This window comes from Loxodonta africana, chromosome 24 (assembly GCF_030014295.1).
Source record: "Loxodonta africana isolate mLoxAfr1 chromosome 24, mLoxAfr1.hap2, whole genome shotgun sequence".
Lineage (NCBI taxonomy): Eukaryota > Metazoa > Chordata > Mammalia > Proboscidea > Elephantidae > Loxodonta > Loxodonta africana.
Genome location: NC_087365.1, coordinates 52608893 through 52636642, shown reverse-complemented (window position 1 = coordinate 52636642; position 27750 = coordinate 52608893). Strand labels below are relative to the sequence as shown.

The 27750-nt window shown below is 43.6% G+C and overlaps 1 protein-coding gene across 5 annotated transcripts; it reads left to right on the top strand.

The window, feature by feature from the left end:
• The first annotated feature begins 365 nt into the window (after positions 1–365).
• ZNF217 (zinc finger protein 217) lies at positions 366–25153 on the top strand. 5 transcript variants are annotated; one of them, XM_064276227.1, is made up of 7 exons: positions 795–812; positions 5810–5868; positions 11647–13429; positions 17172–17288; positions 18109–19674; positions 21628–21759; positions 23308–25153. In XM_064276227.1, the coding sequence occupies exons 3-6, from the start codon at positions 12034–12036 to the stop codon at positions 21735–21737; spliced, it is 3189 nt and encodes a 1062-aa protein (XP_064132297.1). In that variant the 5' UTR covers positions 795–812; positions 5810–5868; positions 11647–12033; the 3' UTR covers positions 21738–21759; positions 23308–25153. The 5 variants fall into 5 exon arrangements, with proteins under 5 accessions (XP_064132298.1, XP_064132299.1, XP_064132297.1 ...); XM_010599441.3 differs by lacking the exon at positions 795–812 and adding an exon at positions 2672–4162; XM_064276228.1 differs by lacking the exons at positions 795–812; positions 5810–5868 and adding an exon at positions 366–491.
• Positions 25154–27750: the final 2597 nt, after the last annotated feature.

Here is a 27750-nt window from a genome sequence, read left to right as displayed (position 1 = left end):
TGGCTCTGCGCCTGCGCACTCCCCTCGCGCCCCTCCCCCGTACCTGTCACTGGAACTGCCGGGGCGCGCGCGGGCCACGTTAAACCGGATGGCGGGGGAGGGGGCTACAGGCGGGCGCGCGCGTGCGCGGGAGTCCAAGGGCGAGAGCAGGGAGCGCGGGCTCGCGCCCGGGAGGCGGAGTCTGCGCCGGTGGGCGGGGCGGGGGCGCGCCTGCGCAGACCACGTGTTGCCGGGGGCGTGACTGGGGGCGGGGCTAGGCGGCCGGTGCAGGAGGAGGCGGGGCGTCTGGGAGCGACGGGGCCGAGCGAGGGCGCAACAGCTGCTCCCGGAGCACTTTCTGCCCCAACTGTCCCCGTGCGCCGGACGCGCCGCGCCCCGGCGGCTCTAGGGACCCCCCGCGCCTGCACTGTCCCCGCGCGGACGAGTAGGGGGCGCCCGCGCCTTTGCCCCCGTGCGCCCCCCGCCCCGCTCACCTTAGCCCCGCGCCCGAGGTGAGCCCGGCCCCCAAATCCTCCGGGCGGGGGGTGGGGGGCGCTTCTTTTCGGGGGAGGGTCTTGAAGGTGCGGGGCTCCGAGCGCCCCGGGGATGGCCTCGTCGCACATCCCGCGGACCCCCGCTCCTTCGGGGGGCCGGGTGCGGGCGCGGCCCCGGGAGGTGTCGGCACAAAAGGCCGAGAGAAACTCCGCGTCGCTGGCGCCGCCGCCTCCCCGCCCCCTCCCCCGCGCCCTCCCATTCAAACCCGCTCGCTCGGTGGTGCTAGTCCATCCCGGCCGCCGCCGAGCGAGGACATGGCCGAGGAGCCAGAGCCGCAGGTAAAGGGGGCGCCCCCGCTTGCCCGAGCCCAGGGGCGCCCCGGGCCGCCCCCCGGAGCGGCCCGAGCCGCCCTCGAGGCTCCCGGCTCTCGTTATCTGTCCCCCTCCCGGATGGCCCCCAGTCCCCGCCTGGACCCCCCCCATTCTGCTCTCTCTATTCCGCCCTCTAGGGCGCCCCCTCCCTACCCGGCTTCTGAGCGGGTCCACCAACGCGAAGGTGTCGGGGAGCCCCGGTGTGTACTATGTTTGACCATCACACTCTCCGAAAGGTCCAAGATGGCTTGGGAGTGGGGGGGTCCCCATTTTCCTAGTCGGGACCTAGGGGCCGGCCGGAGGGGGCCTGCGTGGGTGGGTAGGGGGCTGCTCCTGAGAAGTTGGGTCGCTCCGCCGGGCACGTCTCCCAGTTTGCCGACTTGGCGTTGGGGGGCGGGCTAAGGGCAGGGGGCCGGCGCCGGGTGCCCCCGATGGTCGGGGGGTGGGGGGGGGTCCGGGGCAAGTTGGAAACAGCCAAAACAATGCGCTGTAACAGGCGTCCCCCGCAGACAATGGCCGGGACTGTCCACACTGGCCGGTGAGGGCGCGTCTACAGGGGCGAGGGAGGGGCTCGGCCTGGCTGCGGACCGCGCGCGGCGCGTGCCCCCAAATCCAGGCGGTGCTGAGGGCTGTTTCCTGGATATGTACGATAGAATGGTGTGAGTTTTTTTTTTTTTTAATTAATTTTTTTTTTTTTTTTTTACTCTTTAAATGCCCCTTAACCGCTTTCAGAACATCTTTGTGATTCCCAGTGCCACTGGGAGCCCCAAAGCCAGCTGAAAGTAGAGCCAGGGGCTCCAAAGGGCTGGAGGGATTGAAATGTTAGCCTAAAAGCCTTTCTTTTTCTTAAAAGGGAAGTTTGTGCCAAGAGGCTTCGAGTGTGAGACCGTGCAGTTTCCGAGGCAGAGCCCTCTTCTTGGCTCTCCATTCGGCCCCTAAACGCGAGGGGACGGGATGGGGAGGGCAGGGGGGCGCAGCCGGGGTCCGGAGGCAGGGTTTGGGGGGGTCTTTGTCCCGAAGTACACTACCTGGCAGGCGGGGTGCTCAGGCCGGCACCTGAGCCTGGGGGGGTGGGGGGGAGTCAGGGAAGGCCGTTCATTCCCGGCGGGGGGGACCCACATTTTGGGATTCCGGGCAGGGCCACCCGGCGCTGGAAGCCACATTCTTGGGCGGGTGGGAGGGAGTGGGGTGGGGTGGGGTGGGCAAGGAGTTTTCCGCAAGATTTAGTTACAGGAGCCAGAAAGAGCCACCAGGGGCCACTTCTGGGACCCCAGAGCCTGTTCACGCACGGAGCAGCGGAAACTTTTCTCTGTTTTTTTCTTTTTACAAAAAAAGGGTAGCCTTTGAACTTGAGGCTTTGGTGTGGTTGTTCCACTTTGAAATTACTTGGGGGCTCAGTTTATCTTTCTGGGATCAGCCTATAGGGCTTGAAGCTCCGGACATTCCTAAACGTGTCTGAGATAGATGGCGGTTGCAGGGGGTCCACGGGGCAGTTTGAGGTCGCATATTGCTGGCCACCATGTATGCGACACCATATAGACGATGTTCCCTAGTTTTCTAGATCGTTGGGAACCATTAAGCTGTATGTTTTAAGGAGCCTAGGTCTGATTCAGTTCAGGTTGATTCAATTATGTCTTCATCGCTTTTGAGTTGGTTGAATGACTTGACATCAGATTAAGCTCAACAAAAGAAAAGGCAGCCTAACAGCAGCTGCCGGCCAGGCCTGGCGGGCTAGGTGGGGGCTTTCGGGGCTGGGGCTGGGGCTGGGGCTGGGGCTGGGGCTGGGGCTGGGGCTGGGGCTGGGGGGCTTTTACCTTCTCTCTTGTATGTGTCAGGAAGTCCATTTAAAATGTTCATATTTGACTGTATTTCTCTATTTCTCCCCCCCCAAAACTGTCTTGATTGATATCGAATAAGACTACAAATGCCAAATTTTGTAATACTTTGAGAATGACTAATAGATCCAGAGATTCTAAAAAGCCTTTATGTGTCTGAAGTGACAAGTGCAGAGTAATAGCCTAATTGCTTTTTGTCTGAAAAATAACAGTCAAACCACTAGTTTGTGCTTGCTTAGTTAATGTGTGCTGAGAACTTTTAAGGTGTGTCCTGAATGTAGATGACTTTTTCCTTCTGAGAAGTCATGTTTATTTTCGATATTGTTCTGTTGAGTTTTCCAAAGGCTCTTGATAGTGTTTTGGTTTTGTGTTTGTTTTGCTTTTTGTTTTTGATCCTGATCACCTTCCTCCCCCCACCAAAAATATATTGCTGTCTTTTTAAATGTTATATAAGCATTCCATTCAAGAGGCAGGGACTTATTGAAAAATTCACCCGTTAGGAGTTAAAAGACAAATTTTGTAATTGGAATTGTTAGAGTGAATAATCTGCTTCTTTGGGATTTTGGTTGTTCTGTGTGACTAGAAAGGTAACTCTTAGCCTTGAATGCTAATTTGCATAAGGGAGGAGGACTTAGAGGAAGAGATTATGAGTTATGGAGGAAGGACACATATTTGTCTCTAGCATCCAACTTCTTGTAATCCTTTTATCTCCACAACACCTTCCTGACGCTTTGCAGTTTGACCTTTGCTGTTGGCCTTTTAATAACTCCTGCGATCGAAGTTTAGTGCTGACTCGTCTTGGGCTCTTAGTGTTGCCTTTCACTTCTTACTGAAAAAAGGAACTAATCCACCACCTAGATAAAATTGGTGGGAACTATTTTCTCTCCTTCGCTCTGAAAAATCTCTTTAGGTTCAGCTTCAGCCCCCCACCCCCCCACTCTCCCCCCAGGTAGTAGGGGTGGATGGAGGAGGGGTGAGGTTTTGCCCTTGCCTTTACTTTTAAGGTGGTTTTGCATTCTCTTTGTAATCTTCCATTTTTGGCTGGAAGACCTTCAGGGAAGAATAGGAGCCCCCATTTCTCTTCCAGTGGACCTTTTAAAAGAGGGAATCTGAAAATAATACTTGATCATCAAGTCACTTTCGAACTGAGGGAATAATTACGGCATATAATGGCCTGGCAATGACTCAGCCCCTCTATCTCCTCATTTCCCCTTTAACAACATTGATTATAAAATGGTATGTTTCTGCCACAGCAGGGTTGCCATTACCCAACCCTGGAGCACTCTTAATTGTGAGATGCTTGATTAGGGCCTCAGGGGTCCCAAAAGATGTGCTATTTTCCCCCTTTACAAAATTACATTCTTTTCTCACAGTTGTCACAGACATACCGGTTGATAAGAACTTTGCAGTAGTACTAAAGACTCTTGACTGCGTGAAACATACTCCCTGAAAAAAAGGTCTTCTTTTATCTGAATTTCTTCTGTAAGTAAATGATTGGACCCTTCTTGTGTTCGATGAAGCTTACTTTCCATTGGCTCAGAAATTTTTCACTTCTGAATTGTTCCATCTCATGCATGGCTATGGCAGGGAAAGCTTGTATGTCATGATTTTTTTGAGCTTGCTGGCTATGCCTTTTTTTGAATGGTTCATTCCTAATTTCCCGTTTCAACTTAATTCCATAGCAGTAGCTTTAATAAGTTGGAAAGGTGAAGCCAAATTAACGGAGCAGTGGCTGTGTTTTCAAGCTGTAAAATTATACAGTAGAGATGAAAAATATGAGGCACTCAGTTGTAGTATTCCAAATAGAATAAAGTAAATGTAGTGAGACCTGAAGTTAAATTACTACAATTGGAATATATACAATAGTTTTCCAAATTACTGAGGAATTGAAAAACAAAAACCTGGAAGGTGTATATTGAATGGCTATGGATCCCAAATTAAAGGAATTCCAGTCATATTAAATACTCTTAAACAGTACAGGGGTTAGTTACAGGATGTAAATTAAATGAATTTGGGACAATAGAGGAGTCCTGATTTGCACACCTCATCTCTTGATTTTGGGGGGGGGAGGAGCTTAAAGGCACATGGAAGAAAGGATATATTACACAAACAGCAGGAAATTTCTTCAATTCGGGTAGAGGAAGCCTGATCATTGACTGTAACTTCAAGGCCTCGTTTTGGAGGCAGGACAAAAAGTTTTCTGAAATGCTGGCTTTTAGGAAGCAGGGCGATCTGGATTCTTTTTCTCCAACCAGTCATCTATTTAGTCAAATTCGCAGTGGTATCTGGGGCAAAGGTTTTTGAATTTAGCCCAGGAAGGCAGATAGAAATCTGTCTTTAAGGAAGTGGAAGAGCAGGGACCATTCCTTCCTCAAATCCGCAGCTCACGGTGAGCCACCTCAATTCTAGTACAAGTCCATCCTCCAGATAAATCTAGGGGAAGCCCCCCTTTGCCAGCTGCCACCACAAAGTGTTCTTTTATGTCCAACATTGGGATAGTCGTTAAAGAAGTTTACATTGAACATTTGTTGACGGACTGTCCTCAGCATCCCCATTGCTTCCTGCCCAGGGCAACAACATAACTGAGTTACTGGAAATTTGGGGCCGGTGTGGTAATTTTATGATAAAGTTGAGAAATAAAATTACTAAACCTGTAAAGACAGCTGAGTGAGTTGTGTGAGAGCAGTAATATAATCCCTTAGCCTTGGGTCTTAAGCTTTACTGAAGTTACTTTGAGGCCTACATATTCCTCTACAGTATCTCAGAAGAGCTGTCTAGAGTCAGATGTTTGTTTTTTTAATAGGTTCATGTCCTGTGTTGTGGATTGCTGTTCATTAGTTTCTACTGTGCCTGGAAACCTTTTTGAATTTAAAAGAGCTCCATGAACTGGAAATAGAGCCTAGATATGCATCAGTGTTAGGAGAAATACTATTCCTTTCTCCTACCTGTATCAAATCAGGATAACTTCAAAATAGGTCAGTTATAACAGAAGGGGAACTTTTAATATGTGGATAAGTTTGTCAGGCCAGTTCCATAAATTACTCAACAGGGAGTGTATGCATTAGTTGTAGTTTGAAACTCAACTCCTTTTTCTTAACGGGAACTCTTTTTTTTCCTTAATTTTGAAAGCAAACAGATGCCATGAAAGAGCCAGGATACAACTTAATTTCCATTGAACAACAGATGGGGTGGGTATATTGTTTATTTTAATATTTTTTTTATTGTGGTAAACATATATGTAACAAAACATTGGGCATTTCAGCATTCTTCACATCATGTTGGTCACGTTGTTCAACCATCGCCCTATCTGTTACTAAATTATACCATCACTGGGAGGGGTGTATTTAAATGGCCCTGGAGAAAGATCTCATGCCTTAAAAGGCATTGCCCATGTTTGTATTCAATCTGGGTTTAGTCAAATTGGATATAATGAAGAAGGCTCATCTTTTGGCCGCCTGCACAGGGTGGTATAGAAATGTAAGAGTGTATTGGGTATCATTATTTGCAGAGTTACGTGTGTGTGTTTTATATATACACACACACACATATATATATGTTGAATGTTTTTAGAAATGAGTACAAGTAAAGACAGAACAGTTTATTTTTTAATTGGACTGAAATATCTCACTCTGTCTCTTTTTGTGCAGTTAATCCTGTCTAAAATCTTTTCAAAATATTTAAGGCTGTACTGGTTAAGTAGAAGGAATAGTAGAAACTATTGACAGCAGTGCTTTAACTTGTTTAAAATCTTTTTTTTTTTCTTGATCTGTTTCTCTTATATTACAGTTCTCTTTTTCAGGTCAAACTGGAGTTTTTAAAAGCCAATTTACATTCCACAGTACCTGTTCATATTAATATTGAAACCAAAACTAATATATGGTGCTTTTAGTTTATATTTAAGGTCAGATCCTTTATCTGATCTTAACTGATTTGGAATGAATCAGGCAGAGGTTTTTTTTTTTTTTTTAAATAGTACTTTGATCTCTAATCCTATTTAGAACTGAAGGATTTATATACAAATTCAAGAAAATAAGATTATGTCCTATAGGTTCTTCCAAAGCTTTGTCTTGGAATATAGCTTGATAGCATAGGTTGTAATGTTGAATACAAAATATGAATATTTTAATCTCTTCACTTCTAAGCGTTTTTCCATAGGTATATTAGGAAAGTTGGATTCACCATTTAGCTCAGGGGTTACGACCTCGGTTATTTCCATGAAATAGTGTTGAAGGATTTAAAGTTACAGGTTTTGATTGCTACTGTGGAGTGCTATGTAGAGTTTTCTCCACTTGTCAGATAAACGGGGCAAAAAAAAAAAAAAGGTATCTGTAAAATATAGAAAGACAACTTGTAGGAAAAACTGTAAGTTTCCCAACCAGATCTTGGAGATAATTTTGCAGTTTTAAGGATCAAATGAATTGGCCAGAGAGTAGCAGTTTTGTTTAGGTTGAATGTCTTAATGATCACTTAATGTTTAATGATCATTTATTTGAGCTCTTGGGGAAAGGATTTATAGGAATATTGTAAATTAATTGGCTATCAATGGGATTTTTATGTGATTTTGGTAGTTTTTGAGGACTTTGACTACCTTATTGCTCCATACTGTGGTAGATAAGTAAATATTCCCTATCAAGAAATGTAAGATAATTTGTAAAGTTGATGTCCTATCTCTAAAGGTTAACAGTTTGAGTACATCTGTACATAAACAACAATACTTCCCAAAACAGCAGCTGTCGTCAGCAAGGTGGCAGTTGCCTCTACTTTGGTGTGCTTAAGTCCTGCCCAGATTATTGTGCTTTTTGTTAAGCATTGTATAATATTTGCTGATTGCAAGATCTGTAGGCGGTGATAGAATTCACAGTAGCTTTATAGCTTTAGTTGCAAACCAACGATGTCTTTTTTATTTTTAAGCAGAAGAACTAATCTAAAGAACATCAGGCTTAGATTTCAGGCAGTTAGAGCAATATGGTTCCACCTAGATTTTAAAGATTATATTCAGTGTAAATTGAACCCTAGCATTCTCTTAAGATACACAGTTATATTGAACTAACTACTTGCCTGAGGTTCCTTAGAGCATGTACAGCTGAAGGTTCAGTACTGTTGTTTACCTAAGTAGAGGTTTACTCTTTTTTTAAAAAATACTGGAAAACACTTTGGGGAAGTACCTCACAATCAGCTTAGTCCCTGTGTTCAAAGTGCTGACTTTTCCTGCAAACTGAAAGCATTTAGATTTTAATGTGGGATTATAATCTCCTTCTTTTTCCCCTCCAGTTCTTTGTCAAGAAAGACAATTGACTTTATCAGCAGCACCGTCAGTCCCTGCTGGCTGCTGTGTGCTGCACATGTGGCAAGCTGGTGGGTTCTGGGAAAGCCCTGTGTGTGTACCATCACACACCTTGTTTATTGGCATGGCCATTTGTTATTTGACAGTAATTAGATTCAACTATCTATTTTCATAGGTTCTCATTCCAGTCCGTTAGTAGGACAACCCCTCTACTGATTTTTGATTTATCGGTTAGCAAATTGGTTTTAAGTAACTTAGATTTGATTTAAAGTATTATTCCTTGCTTTAGAGTCAGGGGAAGTGTTTTATCTACCTACATCATAGTTTTAAAATTAACCTGACTGCCCAGTTTAGGGTGCCCAACGTTTATGTTTCGGTGGGTCAGGGGTGAGAGAGAGGGCTCAGAAGTCCAGGGGTGCAGTTCTGCTGGTGGTGATCAGCTTTATGGTGTGAGTAAATATAATACTTTTTTTTATTGCTCTGTTGAAATTGCAGGGGATGATGATTAGATGGTAGCCACAAATAGCCATGTGGAAGTTCTGGTGAACATTTCAAGTTAATTCTAAGATCGGGTCAGTTGTGGTTAGAGGCTGTGGCTAGAGACGGGCATATGGATTCCGTGCACGTGGTAATAATGCGGTCTTTGGTCACTTACTCACCAGGTGTTGATTGAAGCCTTACCTTGTGCCAGGTACCCAGTTCTAGGCACTGGGGGACAGTGGTAGACAAGGCCAATGAGGCCTCTGCTCTTGAGTATCTGACTTTAAAGGGCAGAGAAAGACAATTGTGAGCAAACAAATGCACAGTATGAGTTTAGATATGGACAGTAAATTTTCAAAGGAAGTAGTCGGGAAGCTGGGATAGCAAGTGACTGAGGTGGAGGCTGTGCTGGGCAGTGGTGGGAAGGAGCCTCTAGGAGGGGCCTTTGTGTAAGACTCCAGACCTTTGCCTTTTTTTTTTTTTTTAATTGTGTTTTTGGTGAAAGTTCACACAGCATGTTAGGCTCCGATTTGAAAATTTCCACACAGACTGATCAATGACATTAGTTAACATTTTTCACGTTGTGTCACATTCTCTTTAATTGTGTTCTGGTTGTTCCATTACTCTGTGCCTTTTTGGTGGTGGTGGGGGTGGCGGAGGGTTTGCACATGGTTTGGGTGGGTTATAAGGTTGGCTGTGACACGGGTGGTTTAGTTCTGTCAGGACAGTTGGGCAAAGTTCATGACTATCAGAATCTGTCCTGGAAGCTCTCCTGGAGGAGGAAGTGCTTCCCTTTTGCCTGGGAGGGTGAACAGGATAGGCCAGCTGAAGATGAGGGGAAGGGTGTCCTGGGCAGCCAGGCAAGGAAGAGGACGCTGCGGTGTGGGTGACAGGGCTTACTTGAGCAGAAGATGGTGAAGGAGGCAAGGCACAGTGGGAAGTAATCTCAGACAGTCTTGTGTCAGAAGATGATGGTCACTTACTGAACTCAGGTATTTGAAAATCAGAGAGAGGAAAATAGTAATCGGACTGTCTCTTTCTAAGACAGGTATCCCAGAACTCCCAGTAACTAAATTATGCGGTTACCCTGGGTGGGAAATATATTTCTAATCCAAAGATTGAATTTGGGTTGGGAGTACGATTGGTGTCTTTTTTGGAAATGATGAACAAGTTTTAGTCTATATAGATTTATATACAGTCTATGTCTGTAGAAAATTAAAAAAAAAAAATTCACAGATAAGGCAGATTTCTTAAAAAATAATTTTGGGGTCTGATGTGGAAATTAACTTTGATTTTGCAAATTAAGGATATTAAGAAAAAAAAGAATTCCACTATTTGCTCTTGCCACTGTTTCCTTTTTTTTTTTTTAAAAGCGATTTAAGCACCAAAAAGTAGGAAAGGCCTCGGAATAAAGGACACTCTTTATTCAAATTGAAATTGATACATGTAGCTTTGTGTAGCACTCAATGGGTTATTTCTCATTCAGCCCCTGCCCAGTGAGAACAGTGCCATCAATTTGGTAACTGCTTTTCTAGTCTGTGTGCTGTTAACTCTTCAGTTAAATTACTGCCTGGGACACTGGCATTCAGTAAATATCTGTGGAACGAGTAAATGATTACACAGAACCCTAAATTATCAGTCACATATCATTTAATATCCTGATCAGTAGAGTCATTGAAGATGTTTTGAGCGAGCCTATGTACATAAATATCGTTTACCCCAGAAACGTAGAATTTTGGAACTGGAAGGAGGATCCTGTAGTTTTACCAATCTGCATCAAGTAGATAAAGATGAGGGACAGCTTTAAGGTTGTGACTTAGGCAGGCCTAGAACTCAGGTCTCTGGAGTGTTCTATCACACCAGGCTGGTAACCAGCCCATGTGTTTGTCCTCCATTGTGATTGCAGCAAAGACAAGGCTGAGAGATGCAGATAAACCCGACCCCTTTGGTACTTTCTTTCTCTACCTTAATCTTTGATCTGCAGTCTTACTTGGAATAGCTTAATGTTAAAGACCTAGTTTATTCAAAACTACAGATAACGAGGAGTATGAGAATTTTTTTCCTAAGTGCAGAGAAGGGTAAGAAATGCTTCCTGGCCTTCTGAGCCCACGAGCCCTTGTTCTTTGAGGAAGTGGAGAAAAGAAAAAGTAAAGTTTTTGTACTTTGACTGGTGGGAGTACTGTGCATGTCTTTTTGTTTTTCACGGGTAAATTAACTAGATGGAAGTAGTTGGGACTTGTTTAAAATGCTTGCCATGAAAGTAGACCGTTTCGGAGTTTAATTCTTCTCCAGGAGTGAAGATTAGCTTCTGAACCATAGCCTACAGAGCTAAATAAAGCAATCCAGCGTTCACCTGGCCAGTGTCTAACATGAAAGGTGGAGAGGAGAATGAGGGAATCTGGTTTCTGATTGACTAAGCAAGTTGAAGCAGCTATGTTGAGGGTTTTATTTTAAATGGATACATTCACAAAATTGTACTTCTTATATCTTGTTTTGGACAAAGGAAGTCCTATTGTGAGACTTGTTGGAGATAGAAAGTTGTTAAAAGCAAACTTTTAGGATCTGGGAAGTGGATTGAGGCTTAGAATAACTAGTGAATCCACATGGATCAAGGTCACCTTGACCATTCTGAGACGTTCTGTGTTTCTTTAATGGGAATCTAAGGGCTTTTTTCCTTTCCTGTTTTTGCATGCTTAGGATGTTGGCCTAATATGTCCGATCTGCAGACGTACTTCAGGCTTCCGTGTTTCTTGCATGTTTGTATTTAAAATAATTTGAAGCTCTGGCTTCATACATTTTGCCTAAAGTGCCTTAATTTTGTCATTTTATTTTTAGTGATTTTTATAGTCTGTAGATTTGTGGAGGCTGTTTATAGGATGCACATGTGTATTTTAGGGGCTTTGGAAACATACTCAGCTGAACTTAACAGTTTCTGCCCTAACTTTGAATTTTAGATTGAAATTAGTAAAAGTTTCTCAACGGGATGAAATGCTAGTGATTTAATTAGTGTACCGATGGGCTGAAATGCTAATGGTTTAATTAGCAAGCACGTTTAGCAGGGAGTGATTAATATTAGTTAAAAAGTGAAGCAATTGGATGAGGCACGTACTCTGCTACATGGAAAAGACCACTGTGACTTCTCCATGACAGCCTTTTATTTTGTCTCAGAGTAGCTAACGTTTCTATTTTTTTTCTCTTCCAGGTTTTGGAAATCCCTTGTCTCAAGGTTGCTGGAACTGATTTCTTGCTCAACTGAGTCACTGATTCAATGGAGACAAAGGGAACTCATGCTTTGTGCTGATTCATCATTGAAGCAAAGCATTGTGGGGGGAGTCTGGATGCCTTCTTTGTGGAAAGACCAGTGACGTTCTCTATCACCAAGCTCCTGAAAACTTCTCAAGATAAGAAGTTAGAGGAATATATACTTTCTTTTGAACTTTTATAATAAATATTTGCCCTGGTTTTGAAGCCCCGGGCTGCTGGAGGTGTGAGCGACAAGTCTTACAAGTGGCCTTATTCCAACTCCAGAAATTCCCTGGCAGAACTTAGAGATTCTTATTTTATATACAATCCTATAGTGACAGGAAACATGCCAACTCAGTCCCTCTTAGTGTACATGGACGGACCTGAAGTTATTAGCAGTTCCCTTGGAACCCAGATGGAGATGGATGATGGCGTGTCCATCAAAGGGACCACTGCTGTTCCATTCAGAGCGACGCATGAAAAAAATATAATCCAGATAGAAGGATATATGCCTCTGGACTGCATGTTTTGCAGTCAGACCTTTACACATTCAGAAGATCTCAACAAACATGTCTTAGTACAACATCGGCCTATACTCTGTGAGCCTGCGGTTCTGCGCGTCGAAGCTGAATATCTTAGTCCTCTTGATAAAAACCAAGTGAGGGCAGAACCCCCAAAGGACAAGAATTGCCAAGAAAACGAAGACTTTAGCTGTGAAGTATGCGGGCAGACATTTAGGGTCGCTTTTGATGTCGAGATCCACATGAAGAAACACAAGGACTCTTTCACGTATGGATGTAATGTATGTGGACGAAGATTCAAAGAGCCGTGGTTTCTTAAAAATCACATGCGGACACACACCGGCAAGTCTGGAGCGAGAAACAAACTTCAACAAGGCCTGGAAAGTCCGGTAACCATCAATGAGGTGGTCCAGGAGCACGCAGCTGAAAGCATCCCCTCTCCTTACAAAATCTGCATGGTCTGCGGCTTCTTCTTTCCAGATAAAGAAAGTCTGATTGAGCACAGCAAAGTGCACACCAAAGAAACTGTTTCTGGTACCAGTGAGACGCAGGCCAACTCTCGTCAAGAGGGAACACCGTCCCCCAGGGAAGAGTTCCTGCAGTTTTTAAACTTAAGACCAAAATCCCACCCGGAAAACATCAAGAAGCCAGCAAAATGGATACCTCAGCTTGACCCATTCAACACCTACCAGGCTTGGCAGTTGGCCACCAAAGGGAAAGTCGCCATTGGCCGAGGAGAAATTAAGGAACCAGGGCAAGAAGGAAGTACTGACAATGATGATTCGTGTTCAGATAAAGAAGAACTTGGAGAAATTTGGAGTGCAAATAAAAGCCATTCAGAAGGTTCTGGAAAGTCCAAGACAAATAAAAACAGTTGTGCAGGCCTCTCACAAGATAAAGAGAAGCCTCGACACGCGAACGGGGAAGTGCCTTCTGTGGACGCAGATCCCAAACTAGCCCATAACAAAGAGAAGCCCACACATTGCTCTGAATGTGGCAAAGCTTTCAGAACCTATCACCAGCTGGTCTTACACTCAAGAGTACACAAGAAAGACAGGAGGACAGATGCAGAGTCGCCCACCATGTCCGTCGATGGAAGGCAGCCGAGGACGTGTTCCCCAGACCTCGCCACCCCTCTGGATGAAAATGGAGCGATGGAACGGGGAGAAGGTGGTTCTGAAGATGGCTCTGAGGATGGGCTTCCTGAAGGACTCCATTTGGGTAAGTTGCACCGTTGTGTGATGCGTCTCCTCTGTTCTCATCCCAAACGAACACTGGCGAGTAACGGGGCTGTGGAGAGCAGAGTGCAAATTCAGATTTTTGGTGGACAGTCATTGGATTGGGAGTTTGGAGAGCTGGGCTGTTGAGTCCAGGCTCTTTTTTGGTAGACTATGGTAAGTCGTTTAACCTCTCAGGGCCTTAATTTTCTTGTTTCTATAATAACAGGGTTGAGTTAAAAAGCCTACTAACGAGATTTCTTCTTCTGAAAATTCTGTGATTTTATATTTTGGTAACAAAGGACATATATTTGTGCATCAGCCTAAAGCAGTTGCTCTCAGCTGCGGTGGTTTTGACCCCCAGCAGACATTTGGCAATGTCTAGAGACATTTCTCGTTGTCACGATTAAGGGGAAGGGGCAGGTTACCACTGGTATCTAGTGGGCAGAGGCCAGGAATACTGCTGAACATCCTACAATGCCCGGGACTGCCTACACAACAAGAATTATTTGGCTCCAGTTGTATTTCTTTTTTTTTAGTTGTCAGTAGTGTGGAGGTCTTCACTGAAGTTTTGCCAGCATCCCTCATCTTACCTCTGAGAAGCAAGTCATCCTTAGATACAATACGCTTCCCTTTCTATCAAGGCCCAGTTCTCCTACGATTATTCCACATGAGTTTCTAGTGGTCACAAAAAGTACAGGGGTTGATTATCAACCAGAACAAGAATAGTGTTGGGGAAACCCTTGGGTGCTGCCTGATACCCTGTCCTTGTAGTCTGGGAGGCTAGTATCGATTCACACTTAGCTCAGTAACCAAAACACTGCTTGTGAAATACAGGGAATGTTCAGCACACCAGAGATGCCTTTTACAAACACCTCATTGGCTCAGTAAACGTTTCAGGATACTAATAGCATTTATAAGAAACAAGATATCCCTGAAAGTTTGTTCACGTATTAGATCCTGCGGTACCCCCCCGCTCCCAGAAAAAACTGTTGCTATTGAGTCGATTCTTCATAGCGACTCCATAGGACAGAGTAGAACTGCCCCATAGGGTTTCCAAGGAATGCCTGGTGGATTCGAAGTGCAGACCTTTTGGTTAACAGCTGAACTCTTAACCACTGGTTCACCAGGGTTTCCGGTGACCCAGCGGACATTATCTGGGACAAAGAATTCCATCTGGGTCTTGCCCGTCCTCTAACTTGTGTTAGTACTGACTTGGCTGTAATCCTTGACTAAAGGCTTCTGTTGCTTAAAAACCCTGTAAATCCCGCTCTTGTATAGGAGGACATCCTCAGTCAGCGAGTGATGATCGGGAGCTAGTCTTAGTGAAACGGTATAGTTTACAAAGTGGTCTTACTCAGAGGCCAGAGATCATTTGCAATGCCTTTCTGTTCCCTTTTCAGTGTAACTGTATTGCGTGTTTGAAGTCTTCCAAGAGCTCTGTGTATGAGACGAGACACAAGATGAATTTGACAGTGTAGTGGGCTCTTCAGTTCTGTTTCTGGTCACGTGACAGGTGTGAGATCAGTAGTTTTCATATAAAATACATAGTTTGGCGTTTTCTGGGATAGTGGAAACTAGCTAGCATCCTACAAATCTTCAGTTGTCAGAAACCTAGAAAACACATTTTGGTGTCATAGTGATACCATAAAAAGGGCTTTAACTACAGAGCTCTGGCCTCGTGAGTGACTCCCAGTAATGTTTGGTATTGTTTAGGGGCAGGCAGTAATGGGGAAATAATGAGGGCCCATGCGATGCCCCAGTGCCCTGAAAGAAATGCGGTGGTCAGTTCCTAATAGGCGATGTGGGCAGAAGAATGGAGTGGAAAACTTGGTCAGGCCATCAAGTAGAGAGAAACACCTGTACGTAGATGGGGGCGCCGAGATTTGCGTTCAGTGGGTTCTGCCACGGCTTTATTCTAACCTTTGGCTTAACCTTTCTCTGCCCTGATTTCTGTTTGCAAAATTGATTCATTGACCCTTGTCTTCCCCCGCCCAAGGATCATTGTTAGTAGTCTGTGTGTGAAAGGTTCTCTTGGTCCTTGAAAGAACAGCATAGCAAAATCAAAGGTGATGCTAACAGAGCAGGGACTAGGTGGACGTGGACACTTCACGTCCTTAGTTTTAAAATAAAGGCATTTCATAACTTTTTGTTTGTGATGCAACATACCATAAATCCTGACACATAGCTGGGAGTAGGAAATTGCAGCAAGGTACAAATCCAGTAGTCGTGTATGATTTCTAAGTAAGCCAGCTGGGCTTTCTGTATTAAGGGCATTCCTTTTCCTGCATTTACGTTATCGTGTGGTTTTCTAGTCCTAGATTTATCTTGCTGTACTACCAATTCTCTTTAGATTTACTTTTATGAAGATCAAAAGACAAAATAAATTATGTTTTAGTCTTCATGACGCCTCTTTAGATCAAGGGCTGTGCATGTTTTATAAGTGAATACATTTTTCTTAGAGGGGAGTTGGGCGGTCAGGGTCTGTCGTCTTTGTACCTGGAGGTTTGCCAGGGTCTGTTCATAAGCTGATTATTGAAGGTGTGGGAGAGAGGTCTTTTAGTGGGAAATAACAGGTGTTCAAGGCCAAATGACCCATTTAACTGAGAGGAATTTTAAGAGGTGTCCAGATTTTTGTTGTAGACATGTAGCAATTTGATGCTGCAGCAAAGGGGGCATTTATTATCTAGATCTAAAATACTCATTTTGGGGGGATTATTTTAACTGTAGAGCATCTGATTGTCCTTTGGAGAGCCGGTGAGTGTTCAAAATGCAGTCATAATTTAATTTGTGTCCCACATGGACCTTTACTCTGTGCAGCATAAGACACGCCACTTGATTGTTGCAAAGAATGACGTTTAAAGTTTCACGCCTGTCGTTGGGGGGATAGATCTGGATTTGTCAGGTCTATATAGATGGCCCCGGTGCGTGCTTGTGGAAGATACAGTCTGCTTTCCAAAACTTGGCTAAATTTTGACAAACTTTCCTGGGTGCCCTGTGCCAAAGCTTTGTAATTTTCTGTTAAAGATTAAGTTGCGCTTGCTACCCTCTAGTGGTAACTTGCTTGATCTTAAAGTAAGAAGCGCCTTTTTTCCCCCCATTGGCTGGGAGAAGAATTGGCGCCTTAGGCTGGCTGGCTCAGTCTTCTAAATTACTTCTGAGGAAGCTGGCCATTCCAGCCAGTGGTGGCCTCCCCTCTTCCGTGAGCCAGATCCTGGGCGGTTCAGACGATGCTGCCCAGGTGGCCCAGTCTAGTAAGTGATCTTCCTGGTGATGAAGACGAACATGGAACCAGATCTCCGTGATAACGAACTGTGCTACACCCAGAAAATGCAGAACAAACGCACGCGTGCTGTTGAGGCGATAACACTTCAAAACAACATTTGGTGTGTTTTAGCCTCCTTTGGCTCTACCCCAACACATGTATAAGAATTCTTCATTATGGTTTCGGAGAACGTTTCTATGCAGAATTATTAATAAAGTCAACATGCCTTATTCATGTGCTTCAGCCATTTATTTAAAAAAAAATTTTTTTTATGTTGATTTCATTTTCTTATCAAAGAGCTTTAACGTTGATAACGTCCACTTCATTTCCTGGGCACGGTTACCTGACACATCTGCTGAACGAGTTACAGTCCATTCAGTGTGTAAAAGCAGCTGTTAACGTTCTCTCAGCTAAACATATAATAATGCTTATGGTGATTCAGCTGTTTGCTTAACGTGCGAATTGTTGTTTCTTTTTTTAGATAAAAATGATGATGGAGGGAAAATAAAGCATCTTACATCCTCGAGAGAGTGTAGTTATTGTGGAAAGTTTTTCCGTTCAAATTATTACCTCAATATTCATCTCAGAACGCATACAGGTAAAGAACATCTTCAGGTTTCTTTTTAAAGATGTGTTAGTGAAAAGAACGACGGTGTAGTTCTGTGATTTTGTTTTATTTTATTTTTGTGTTGTTCAAATATTCTGCTAGATCCCTGGAATAGCCCAAGAATCAACGTGTAGTGTACTGACTACAGCTCTTTTACTTTTTTAGTATCATTGTACCTTGAACTGTTGTGTTCTCCTGTTTGGAAGCTAGTTTCTGGCTCCTGTACCCTGACTCTCATCTTAGTAAAACTTGTCTAATATATTTTAATGTCACAGCTTTTTTCGTATTAAGTTTTGTGATACAGTGTGAAATGAGAAAGTATTTAGCTAGCGGTCTTTTCTTTAGATTATAGAAGGAGCTGTAATATAATGGGCTTAGGTGGCTGTGTGGACTTGAGTATCTTCTGCCACTTACCAGCTGTGCAACCTTGGGCAAGTTAGTTAACCTTTCTGTGCTCCAGTGACTGTAGCTGTAAAAAAGGAAATAGTTACGATCATATTTATGAACAATATAGCAATAAAGGTGTGTTCCCTTCCATGGGACTCTTACCAAGATTAAAAGAGTTTAAAATGCAGCAGTTAATTATTTCTCCTTAGAGGCACGCATTCACATTTTCAAAATTTCCATGTGGTGAGGGTGATGAAATAAAACAGCTCCCCAAAAATTCAGGATATGAAAGTCAGCAGATAGGGAAAAGAGAAGGAAGGAATCCTGTATTCTGTGTATAATGTATTAAACCTGCCTAGTTTCCGAAGATCTGCTTCGATGTTCTTTGTAAACTCCCATAATCCAGCGGCGTTTCTTGTTTCAGGTGAAAAGCCGTACAAATGTGAATTCTGTGACTATGCTGCAGCCCAGAAGACATCTCTGCGGTATCACTTGGAGAGACATCACAAGGATAAGCAGATGGAGATCGCCACCGAAGTCAAGAATGACGGGAAGAATCAGGACACAGAAGATGCACTATTAACTGCTGAGAGTGGGCAGACCAAAAATTTGAAAAGATTTTTTGATGGAGCCAAAGATGTCAAAGGCAGTCCACCTGCCAAGCAACTTAAGGAGATGCCGTCTGCCTATCAGAACGTTCTAGGCAGCGCTGTCCTCTCGCCAGCTCACAGAGATACTCAGGATTTCCGTAAAAATGCAACCGACGACAGTGCTGACAAAATGAACAAAAATCCTACCCCTGCTTACCTGGACGTGTTAAAAAAGAGACCAGTGATTGAACCTCAGGCAGACAACCTCCTCTGTAAACCGGAAGTGGATGTTGCTCCTCACCCAGACGGCAGTGCCACCCACAGCATGGAAGTCAGCCACAGAGAGAAGACGGTAGAGTCTTCCACCGACTGCAAACCCAAGCCCACCATGGACTGTCAGGAAAAGCCTTTAAATCTGTCCCTGGGGGCCCTTCACAACTGCCCAGCGATTTCTTTGAGCAAAAGTTTAATCCCAAGTATCACCTGTCCCTTTTGTACCTTCAAGACATTTTACCCAGAAGTTCTAATGATGCACCAGAGGCTGGAGCATAAATACAACCCCGACATCCATAAAAACTGTAGAAACAAGTCTCTGCTGAGGAGTAGACGCACGGGGTGCCCACCAGCTCTGCTAGGCAAGGACGTGCCTCCCTTGTCTAATTTCCATAAACCCAAGCCCAAGTCTGCCTTCCCCACGCAGGCAAAATCCTTGCCATCCGAGAAGGTGAAGCAGTGCCCTCTGGGGCCAGGCAAAGCTCCGCTGACCTCGGGGACAGACTCCAGCACTTTAGTCCCCAGTAACCTGAAGTCCCACAGGCCCCCACAGAGCACTGGAGGGCAAGGGGCTGCCCCCACCAAACAGCAGCAGCCTGAGGTGTTCCCTAAAACCAGCGTTTCTCCTGCACCAGACAAAACAAAGAGACCCGAGACAAAATTGAAACCTCTGACGGCAGCCTCTCCCCAGTCCACCCTTGGCAGCAGTCATGTCAATGGCTCCGCTGACTACCCTGCTAAGAACGACAGCCCATGGGCCGCTCAAGGAAGAGACTACTTCTCCAACCGGAGCAGCGCCAGTGCCAACGCGGAATTTGGTGAGCCGCTTCCCAAAAGACTGAAACCAAGTGTGGTAACTCTTGATGTTGACCAGCCTGGGCCCAATTACCATAGAAGAAACCACGACCTCCCCAAGTACCATGTTGTCCGAGGAATCTCCAGCCTGTTGCCTCAGGAGTGTGTCTGCCCACCGTCATCAGTATTGTCCCCCAAACCGAGGTTCCTGAGCTCGAGTGAGGTTGATTCGCCAAATGTGCTGACTATTCAGAAGCCCTACGGCGGTTCTGGGCCACTTTACCCTTCTTGTGGACCTGCTAGTAGCCAGCCCTCCAGTGCAACGTTAGAAGGTATTTTGTGATGGTTGTTAGCATGCTTAAATTGCTTTTGTGTCTAAATTAGCTAATGTCTAATCCGTGTTTTCTCAAGGGGGTGGGGAACTGACAGCACCCGCAAGGGGTTAGTTCTTGGGGGCAAGACATTTCTTAGATGGCAACGGTCTATGGCCCTCCAAAGCTCCACCCCACACAACAAGGTCTCACACCTCAGTACTTTATTTCTTTCATTTACTCGGTTTTTTTCATAGGGAGATGATGATAAAATTAAGGGTGAGGGAAAAAAAAAAAAGATTAGAAAACATTGGTCTGTTCCACTGCTAGATGAGCCCAGGTGGGGCAGTGGTTAAGCGCTCGGCTGCTAATGGAAAGGTTTGATGGTTTGAACCTACCCAGTGGCTCCATGAGAGAAAGACCTGGCAATTTGCTTCTATAAAGATTACAGCCTAGGGAACCCAAGGGGGCAGTTCTCTGTCACATGAGGCTGTTACAAGTAGAAATCGACTCAGTGGCACCTACCAACAATAAATCCATTGCTTGCCCTTGAAATTTGAGGTGCCAGTTAGGCCTACCCCACCCCATCATAGTCTTTTTTCTTCTTGGCACATTTTTTTTGTGCTGAAACGCAACCCACCTTGGGTTTGGGGTGCTTCTGTCTATGTCTCACCTCCCTCATGGGTTGAGGGGTAGGGTCAGTAAGTGTCAGTGAAGACCCTTGACCCATCAGGAGCAGAAAATGCAAGAAGTGCTTATTAAATCATCTCTCTAATGGTCTTGACATCAGGAGTTCTGGAATTGTCTGTGTAGCTTTCGTTACATTCAGCGGATTTTTTAAATAACATTTTCCCACAGATGTAAATTCTTAATCTTGTAGAACACTTTGGAATCTGCCCCCATAGAAAGTTATTTTTCAAATGAAACATTTTCACAGCCCTCCTTTCCTCGTGGTAGCACTTGCCGAGGCATCAGGCACTCACTTGTGCCTGTAGAAAGACCAACCGGGGTGTCACGGGAACATGTCCTACTGGACTGACTTGATAAACCACAATGCCTCCCGTGATCTCATGAACTTGGCTGGTTTGTGCAGCTCAGGGAGACAAAATCCATCTTCGACCTCTCGGTCTGTGATGGTTTCCAGTTACGGATTCTGTGGGGGTGACAGCATTTTCTCAGTGATAACATGGTGCCAGTTAGTCAGAACAACTGCTTTGACACACTCCAGTGACATCTATGGAAATCTTGATGAAACATTAATTTTTGCTGTCTTTTGATTCAAAACGTCCATCCCTCCCCCCGCAATCCCCCACATCCTTAAAATGGACATGAGTTAAAACTTTAAAGAAAAGACTCTGTTTTAGATGTCACATCCTTTTTTAATGAGTATTTTTTCACGCCTCTTCTGTATAGTCTGTAGTGTTGCCATGAGGTGGAATCCACTTGCTGGCAGCAGGTTTGGTTTTTTTGGTTTTCTGTACAGTCTTGGCCCAGGTCTGAAATATTTTATGCTGGGCTTTTCTTTTGACTTTTTCGTTCTTAATAATGGCAGCCTGGACCCTAGATCATTTCAGCTTTAGTGACTTAAAATTCTGTGCTAGCAAATGTCCTCCACTGGGCGGTTAAAAACATTTTAGCTATAACTTTATAGACACTAGTGTGTGACTTGTGTGTTCTGAGCAATGGTTATGCACTTGGTTGCTAACTGAAAGGTCAGTGGTTCAAACCCACTGGCTGCCGTGCAGGGGAAGGATGTGGCAGTCTGCTTCCGTACAGATTTATAGCCTTGGAAAACCTATGGGGTAGTTCTACTCTGTCCTATGGGGTCACCGTCAGTCAAAATTGATTTGACAGCAACAGGTTATTATTGGCATTAGGACTTCTGAAAATTACTCCCTTAACAGCCCATCCACATCTCACCTAATTGCTTGAACTTACTATAAATGCTCTTTCACACTCTTTTTTTCCAATCAGGAAAAAGGCCTGTGTCGTATCAACATTTATCCAACAGCATGCTACAAAAGAGAAGCTATGAGAATTTTATTGGGAATGCACATTATCGACCAAATGATAAAAAAACTTGATTTCCTGTTTTTGGGGGAAAAGGTGAGCATATGTTTTAATTAAATACAATGCATTGATTTAATTTAATTGAAAAAGTAGTGAGTATGTCCAATGTCATATAGTAAAACTGATTTTACTTTTAGATTTTCTTTAGATGTATCAAAATTTAAATTCATCGGAGTCTCTGGACATCAATGATGATAATAGTAAAAATAGTAATATACCCACTCCTCACTTATCAATGTGGTTAGGTTCCAAAGACCAGGTCACGTGAAAATCGGCATTATGTGAAAATGGAAGATCACCACATCAGATCACAAAATGGAGGAAGACTACATCGTTATATAACTGCCAAATTACATGATTACATAACTGCCAAACCACTGAGAATCATGGCCCAGCCAAGATGACACATAACCTTAACCATCACAGCATTACTTTCGCCTCACACCTCGGGATTTGTTACTGTCAGATGTTTGTTACTGCACAAAATAGTCAGATAGTAGGTTTTTTACTGTTGTTGTAAATGCAAAATGTCAGGTAATGAGACAGTCGATAAGTGAGGAGTAGGTGTAAAAGCAGTTGGAATTTACCTCCTGCTAGGCATTGAACAAAGTGTTTTATAAACATGATCTCATTTTATCCTTGTCATAACAGGAGGAGTTAGATCAGCAAACTGTCCTCCATCTGTTTTTGTAAATAAAGTTTTATTGGCACACATACACGCCCGTTCCTTTACATAATTTTCTATGGCTGCTTCTCCAGTACAACATCTGAGTTGAGTAGGTGTGGCAGAGATTCAGTGTCTCGCAGAGCTATGCATATTTACATCAGGCCCTTGTATGTCTCACAAAGCTGGAAATATTTATCTGGCCCTGCACAGAAAATGTTTGCTGGCCCCTCGGTTAGGAGACCCTGTCCACACTTTTCAGATGATGAAACTGAGACCTGGATTGCACAGCTTGCCCAAAGCCCCACTCTGCCAGTACGTGGTGGGAGCCTGGTGTTGGCCCCAGGTCTGTCTGACCTCAAAGCCTATGCCATAATGCTCCAATTTTAAGGGCGCGTTCAAAGCCTTCATGAATCCTTGTAGTCCTGGTTCATGCCATGCATTTTCCTATCTTCATATGTTAACTTTCAGTTTCTTGGTGGTGGTAGTTGCCTTTACCAGACTTTGTTTAACAGATAATAAGTTCTGACTCTTTGCTGAATCATCCTAGTTAAATCATTGCTAAGTATACATCTAGTCTCCTGATACTTTGAAAAATTTGAGCTCAAATGGAACTCATCGCCTTTCTAGATTCCTGGGTCTCCTTTGTTGTTGTTGTGTGCCCTTGAGTCTATGCCAACTCATAGTGACCCTATAGGACAGAGTAGAACTGCCCCATGGGGTTTCCAAGGAGTGGCTGGTAGATTGGAACTGCCCACCTTTTGGTTAGCAGCCCGAACCTCTTAGCCACTGCGCCACCAGGGCTCCCCTTAGTTATATCTGTTTATTTTCTTGCTTATGCTTTTTTTTTTTTTAAGGAATTTTCTAAACCTTACTCAGTTCATCCTTAATCACTTTTCAAACATTTCTTCCCCACTTAGGTCTTGATGGAAGGAAGTGCGTACTCTCCACTGAATTAGATCAGCCCGCCCTTTGAGAAAGCGAATGGTGAAAGCTACTGACATAAGCTGTGATTGTACTGTACATACAAGGAGCACTACAGTTTTGTAAAGTTGTTCTCTTAGCTTTTGTACCAAATAGCAATAAAAACTATAGTTGGAACAGTTGAATTGTACACAAATGGAGACCAGAAATCTCTATTTTGTCCCCGAATAATATTTTTTTTAGAATTGACCAAATAGGAAGTGATGTGTTTTTTTTTTTTTTTTTTGCATACTTGAGAGAGAGCGCTGCTGAAAAGAAATTGTCTGGGTTGGGGTGGGGCAGGGAGGAGGGGGAGGGGAGAAAGTCTATAACGCTTGCACCTCAGGTAAAAATCTGTACATACATAAGTTGGAAACCTGCTCGTTTAAATACTGTATGTATTTTTTCCTCTAAAGTAGCTCATCACTTTGAGCAGTCTCTTGCTATTTGTGCTCTGTCATTTCAAATGTATTTTTTTTTTTTAATTCTCAATGAATTGTATGATGTTAAATCCTCCCCAGTCTATTGTTGTCTTAATGGAAGTATTGATCCTCTATCGATACGTGCTGCATGCGTTGAGATCGGCCACTGTCCGTTTGGTGCCCTCTCGTTGCAGACTTCAGCAAGTCAGTTGGGAAAGACGACTCCTGTTTGTGGCTGCTGCGTAGCTTGTCGCGGGCCCACCGCGATCCCGAGGGGCACGTTGGTGCGTGCATTTCCCAGTGCGCGTGTTCACAGAGTCGCATTTCCTCCGTGGAGCGGCCAGGTACTGAGTGAATGTACCAAGCCCTATGTGAGGTTATTGGAAATTTGTTTTTCTAACAAATTAATCATTTCTGTTGGAAAATTCCAATTGGGGGGGCATTTGCCTAAACTGATGTGTAAAAATCCTCACTGAATTATACATGTGAACTCCAGACGTTGGGAAGCAATTTGGAAGGAGATGAAAGTGTTTTTGGTAAACCCTAGGTTTGTATGTCAGAGTCTTGGTGTGTCTGGCATCTGGGTTAACTGTGGACGTATTAAAGTTAATTGTAGACACGTTGATCCTGAATAAGGAACTGCTGGCTGAGCCTCCTGGGAAGGGATGATCTGTTTCCAGACGTCTGTCATCTCCCTGCCGCTTCCCATCCCGCGACCTAACATTTCCCCCCCTCTTGGTTTTGAAGCAGCAGCGTTTTTCTCAGTGTACGTGCAACTTGGGTTTTAAAGGGAGGCTAGCCACCAGGTGGCTGACCGGATAATTTACATGCTGGTTCCCTTAAAGTGCAGTCCCTGACTGCGTTTATTTAGCAGTCTGTGGCTTGAGCAATCACAAAATCTTTCATTGAGAAATCATCTCAAAAATAAATTTGCACTGTTAATTTTTCTTGCCCTGCCCTTCTGCACAGAGCAAGAGTATAAGACCTAAAATAGCAAAACCTGGAAAGAATTCCTGACTTTTTTTCATTATGCAACATGATGCATCCTTGATGTAAGTCTTAACTCCCGCGTTCAAGGGGGACCTAACCGGAGATCAGCCCGTTGGCATCACAGTGAAGTGCTTTGTATCAGGAAAGTGGACACTATTGGCCTTTTTCCTGTTCACAAGCTGAGCCATATGTACATAATCTAAATTTTGTTTTCATAGTTTTGCACTTTTATAGCCTATTTTTGAAGATGAACACATTTGCAAGATGATCTTTGCCTAATTCAATGAGTGTTACAGAAAGTTCGCTGTAACTGTAAATGTAAATCTTAAAAAGGGGGTATGTGATAATAGAGGGCTGAAATTTAAACCTGTATTTAAAAAAAAAAACAAAACCAAAATCACCAAATCTATTTGAAAACAGTTAATTCGTGTTGTGCTGAAATTTTGGGGGCTTTCAGATTTCTCCTTTCTAACCACATTTCTGAATGCATAAAAATGCAATTTTTGTTCCCCACAGCCCTGTACTTAGAAATATGTTTTTTGCCCGTCAGTATTAGCTATTGGAATACTACTGGTTTTGTATGTTTTTTTTTTTTTTCTTTGAGACAACAGTACACGTAATAGAGGTACAATTCGTTGGATTTTTGTTTATGTATTTATTTCATTCCAGTTTGATTTATTTTAATTGTTGATACTTAAGTCGTCAAGCAGTAGACATTACTTGTCTTATTTATGATATATTTCAGCTTAAAGTTATGTTATTATATGTGGATGTAAATAAAGATTTGGTGTTTTGCAGTCTCGGGTTTTGGTCTTTATTGTGTTCTGGTTTCTGATTTTGTTTTATTTACCTTTTTTATAAAGACAATTTTAAACATGCACAAAACTAGAGATTAGTGTAATGAACCCCGTGTCGTTGTCACATAGCAGTGTCTTGCCAATCTTATCCCCACAACCCCCGCTGGGGTATTTGAAAGCAAATCTCAGACATGATTTAATTTCATCGTGATACTAAAGTATATATCCCTAAGGTCCGGACTTTTTAATAAGTGTAAGCCAGTGGCACTATCACACCTAATAAAATGAACAATGGTTTCTTACGACCAGCCTCTAGAAAGTTCATGCCAACATTTACCGGTTCAAAAATGACTGTAAAGTTTGGTACATGGCAGTCAGAAGCCTTGGTGCCACAACGGTTAACGCTCACCTGTTGACCAAAAGGTCAACTGTTCGAACCCAGTGGCTCTGAGGGAGAAAAGGCCTGGTGATTTGCTCCCATAAAGATTACAGCCCAGGCAACCCCATGGGGAAGCTCTACTGTGTCCTATAGGGTTGCTATGCGTCGAAATTGACTTGAGGGCACATGGTAACGTGGCAATCAGGCTGCTAGTAAGATCTGCTCTTTACATTTAGTTGATAGGTTTCTTCAGCCTCTTTTAATCTAAAAAATCCCCCCTGCACCTGCTTTGTGACAGTTTATTGAAGAAGTTGGTTCATTTGTCCTGTAAAGTTCTGTTCTTGTTTTGGTTTATTGCACCTTTGTGGTTCCATTTAACCTAGCCTCTAGATGTCCTGTAAATTGCTACGTTAAATCTAGAGGCTCAATAGTGATTGGTTCACTTTTTTTTTTTTTGGAGGGGAGACCTATGTACTTCCTATTGCATCACCTCTGAAGACCTAATGCCTGGTTTTGTTTCCCTTAGTGATGTTAAAAAGAGCCCTGGTGCTGCAGTGGTTAAGCACTTTGCTGCTAACCTAAAGGTTGGTGGTTCAAACTCGTCAGCCGCTCCGCACAAGAAAGTTGTGGCAGCCTGCTTCCGTAAAGATTACAGCCTTGGAAGCTCTGTGGGGCAGTTCTTCTCTGTCCTGTAGGGTCACCATGAGTTGAATTTGACTGGACGGCATACAACAGCAGTGACTTTAAACTTGACAAGTGGGTTCAGGTGTTGTCAGACTAATCCAGCCATTAGAGTTTCCCTGTCAGCCTTACTCCTTAGGATTTTGGCAGCCTTTGATGATCATTAAGGGGTGTTGTAAAGGTTTTTTTTTTTCCTCATTTTTTCAACATTTATTAGTTTGAATTCTATAGAGAAGACCTTCCTTGTGGTTATTTGGTCACCCTAAAATAGATGTAAAAAAAAAAAAAAATTTTTTTTTTTTTAAAGCAGGCTAAATCCTTGATTCTGCCCCTTGATTTACCAACTTCCAGAACAATGAGTTGGTGCCTAGCAACCTCCAGAGAGAACCAGTGAAATGAACTTTCAAGACGTTAGTTACGCGCTTGTGGGTCTTTACGCATTTGGTGTATTTTAAGCAATTGTGGTCATCATTTTGATGCTCAAAGTCTCCCATCTTTGGCTGGTGGGAGTGCCTTCAAGTCGGCTCCTGTGTTTTGTGGCCAGCAGTCTGATAGCTTTTTGTTACGACAAGCTGTTCCAAGCTTATCTTGTATGTTGCCTAACCCAGACTTGGAAACAGTTATTTCTCCAAGGAGCCTGGGTTCCTTCTATGGGAAATGATAATTAGAAGTGAAGATCTGGGGGTAAGGGGTACTCATTACTACCAGAGTGCTTGAGCTCCTGGGCCTTTTTGATGGACAGAACAAAGAAATACATACTTCTTTTTTTGGCCAAAATACTACATAGTTTTTAAAAATATTTTGTTGAGAATATACACAGTAAAAAATACACCAACCGATCCTACATGTACAATTCAGCAACATTGATGACATTCTTATAGTTGTGCAACCATTCTCCCGCTCCTTTTCTGAGGTGTTCCTCCCCCATTAACCTAAACTCACCGTCCCCTAAGTTTCCTGTCTTAATCTTTTGAGTTGCTGTCGTTAACTTGATCCCGAGTAGATAGTTCTTAAAAGAGCATAATGCTCAAGGCAGACATTAGTTAGTAGTTAAGCTAAGCTATTGTTTGGTTTTAAGAAGAATGAGGGGATATTTTGGGTTTAAGGTTTAAAGGTTATTTCAGGGTAATA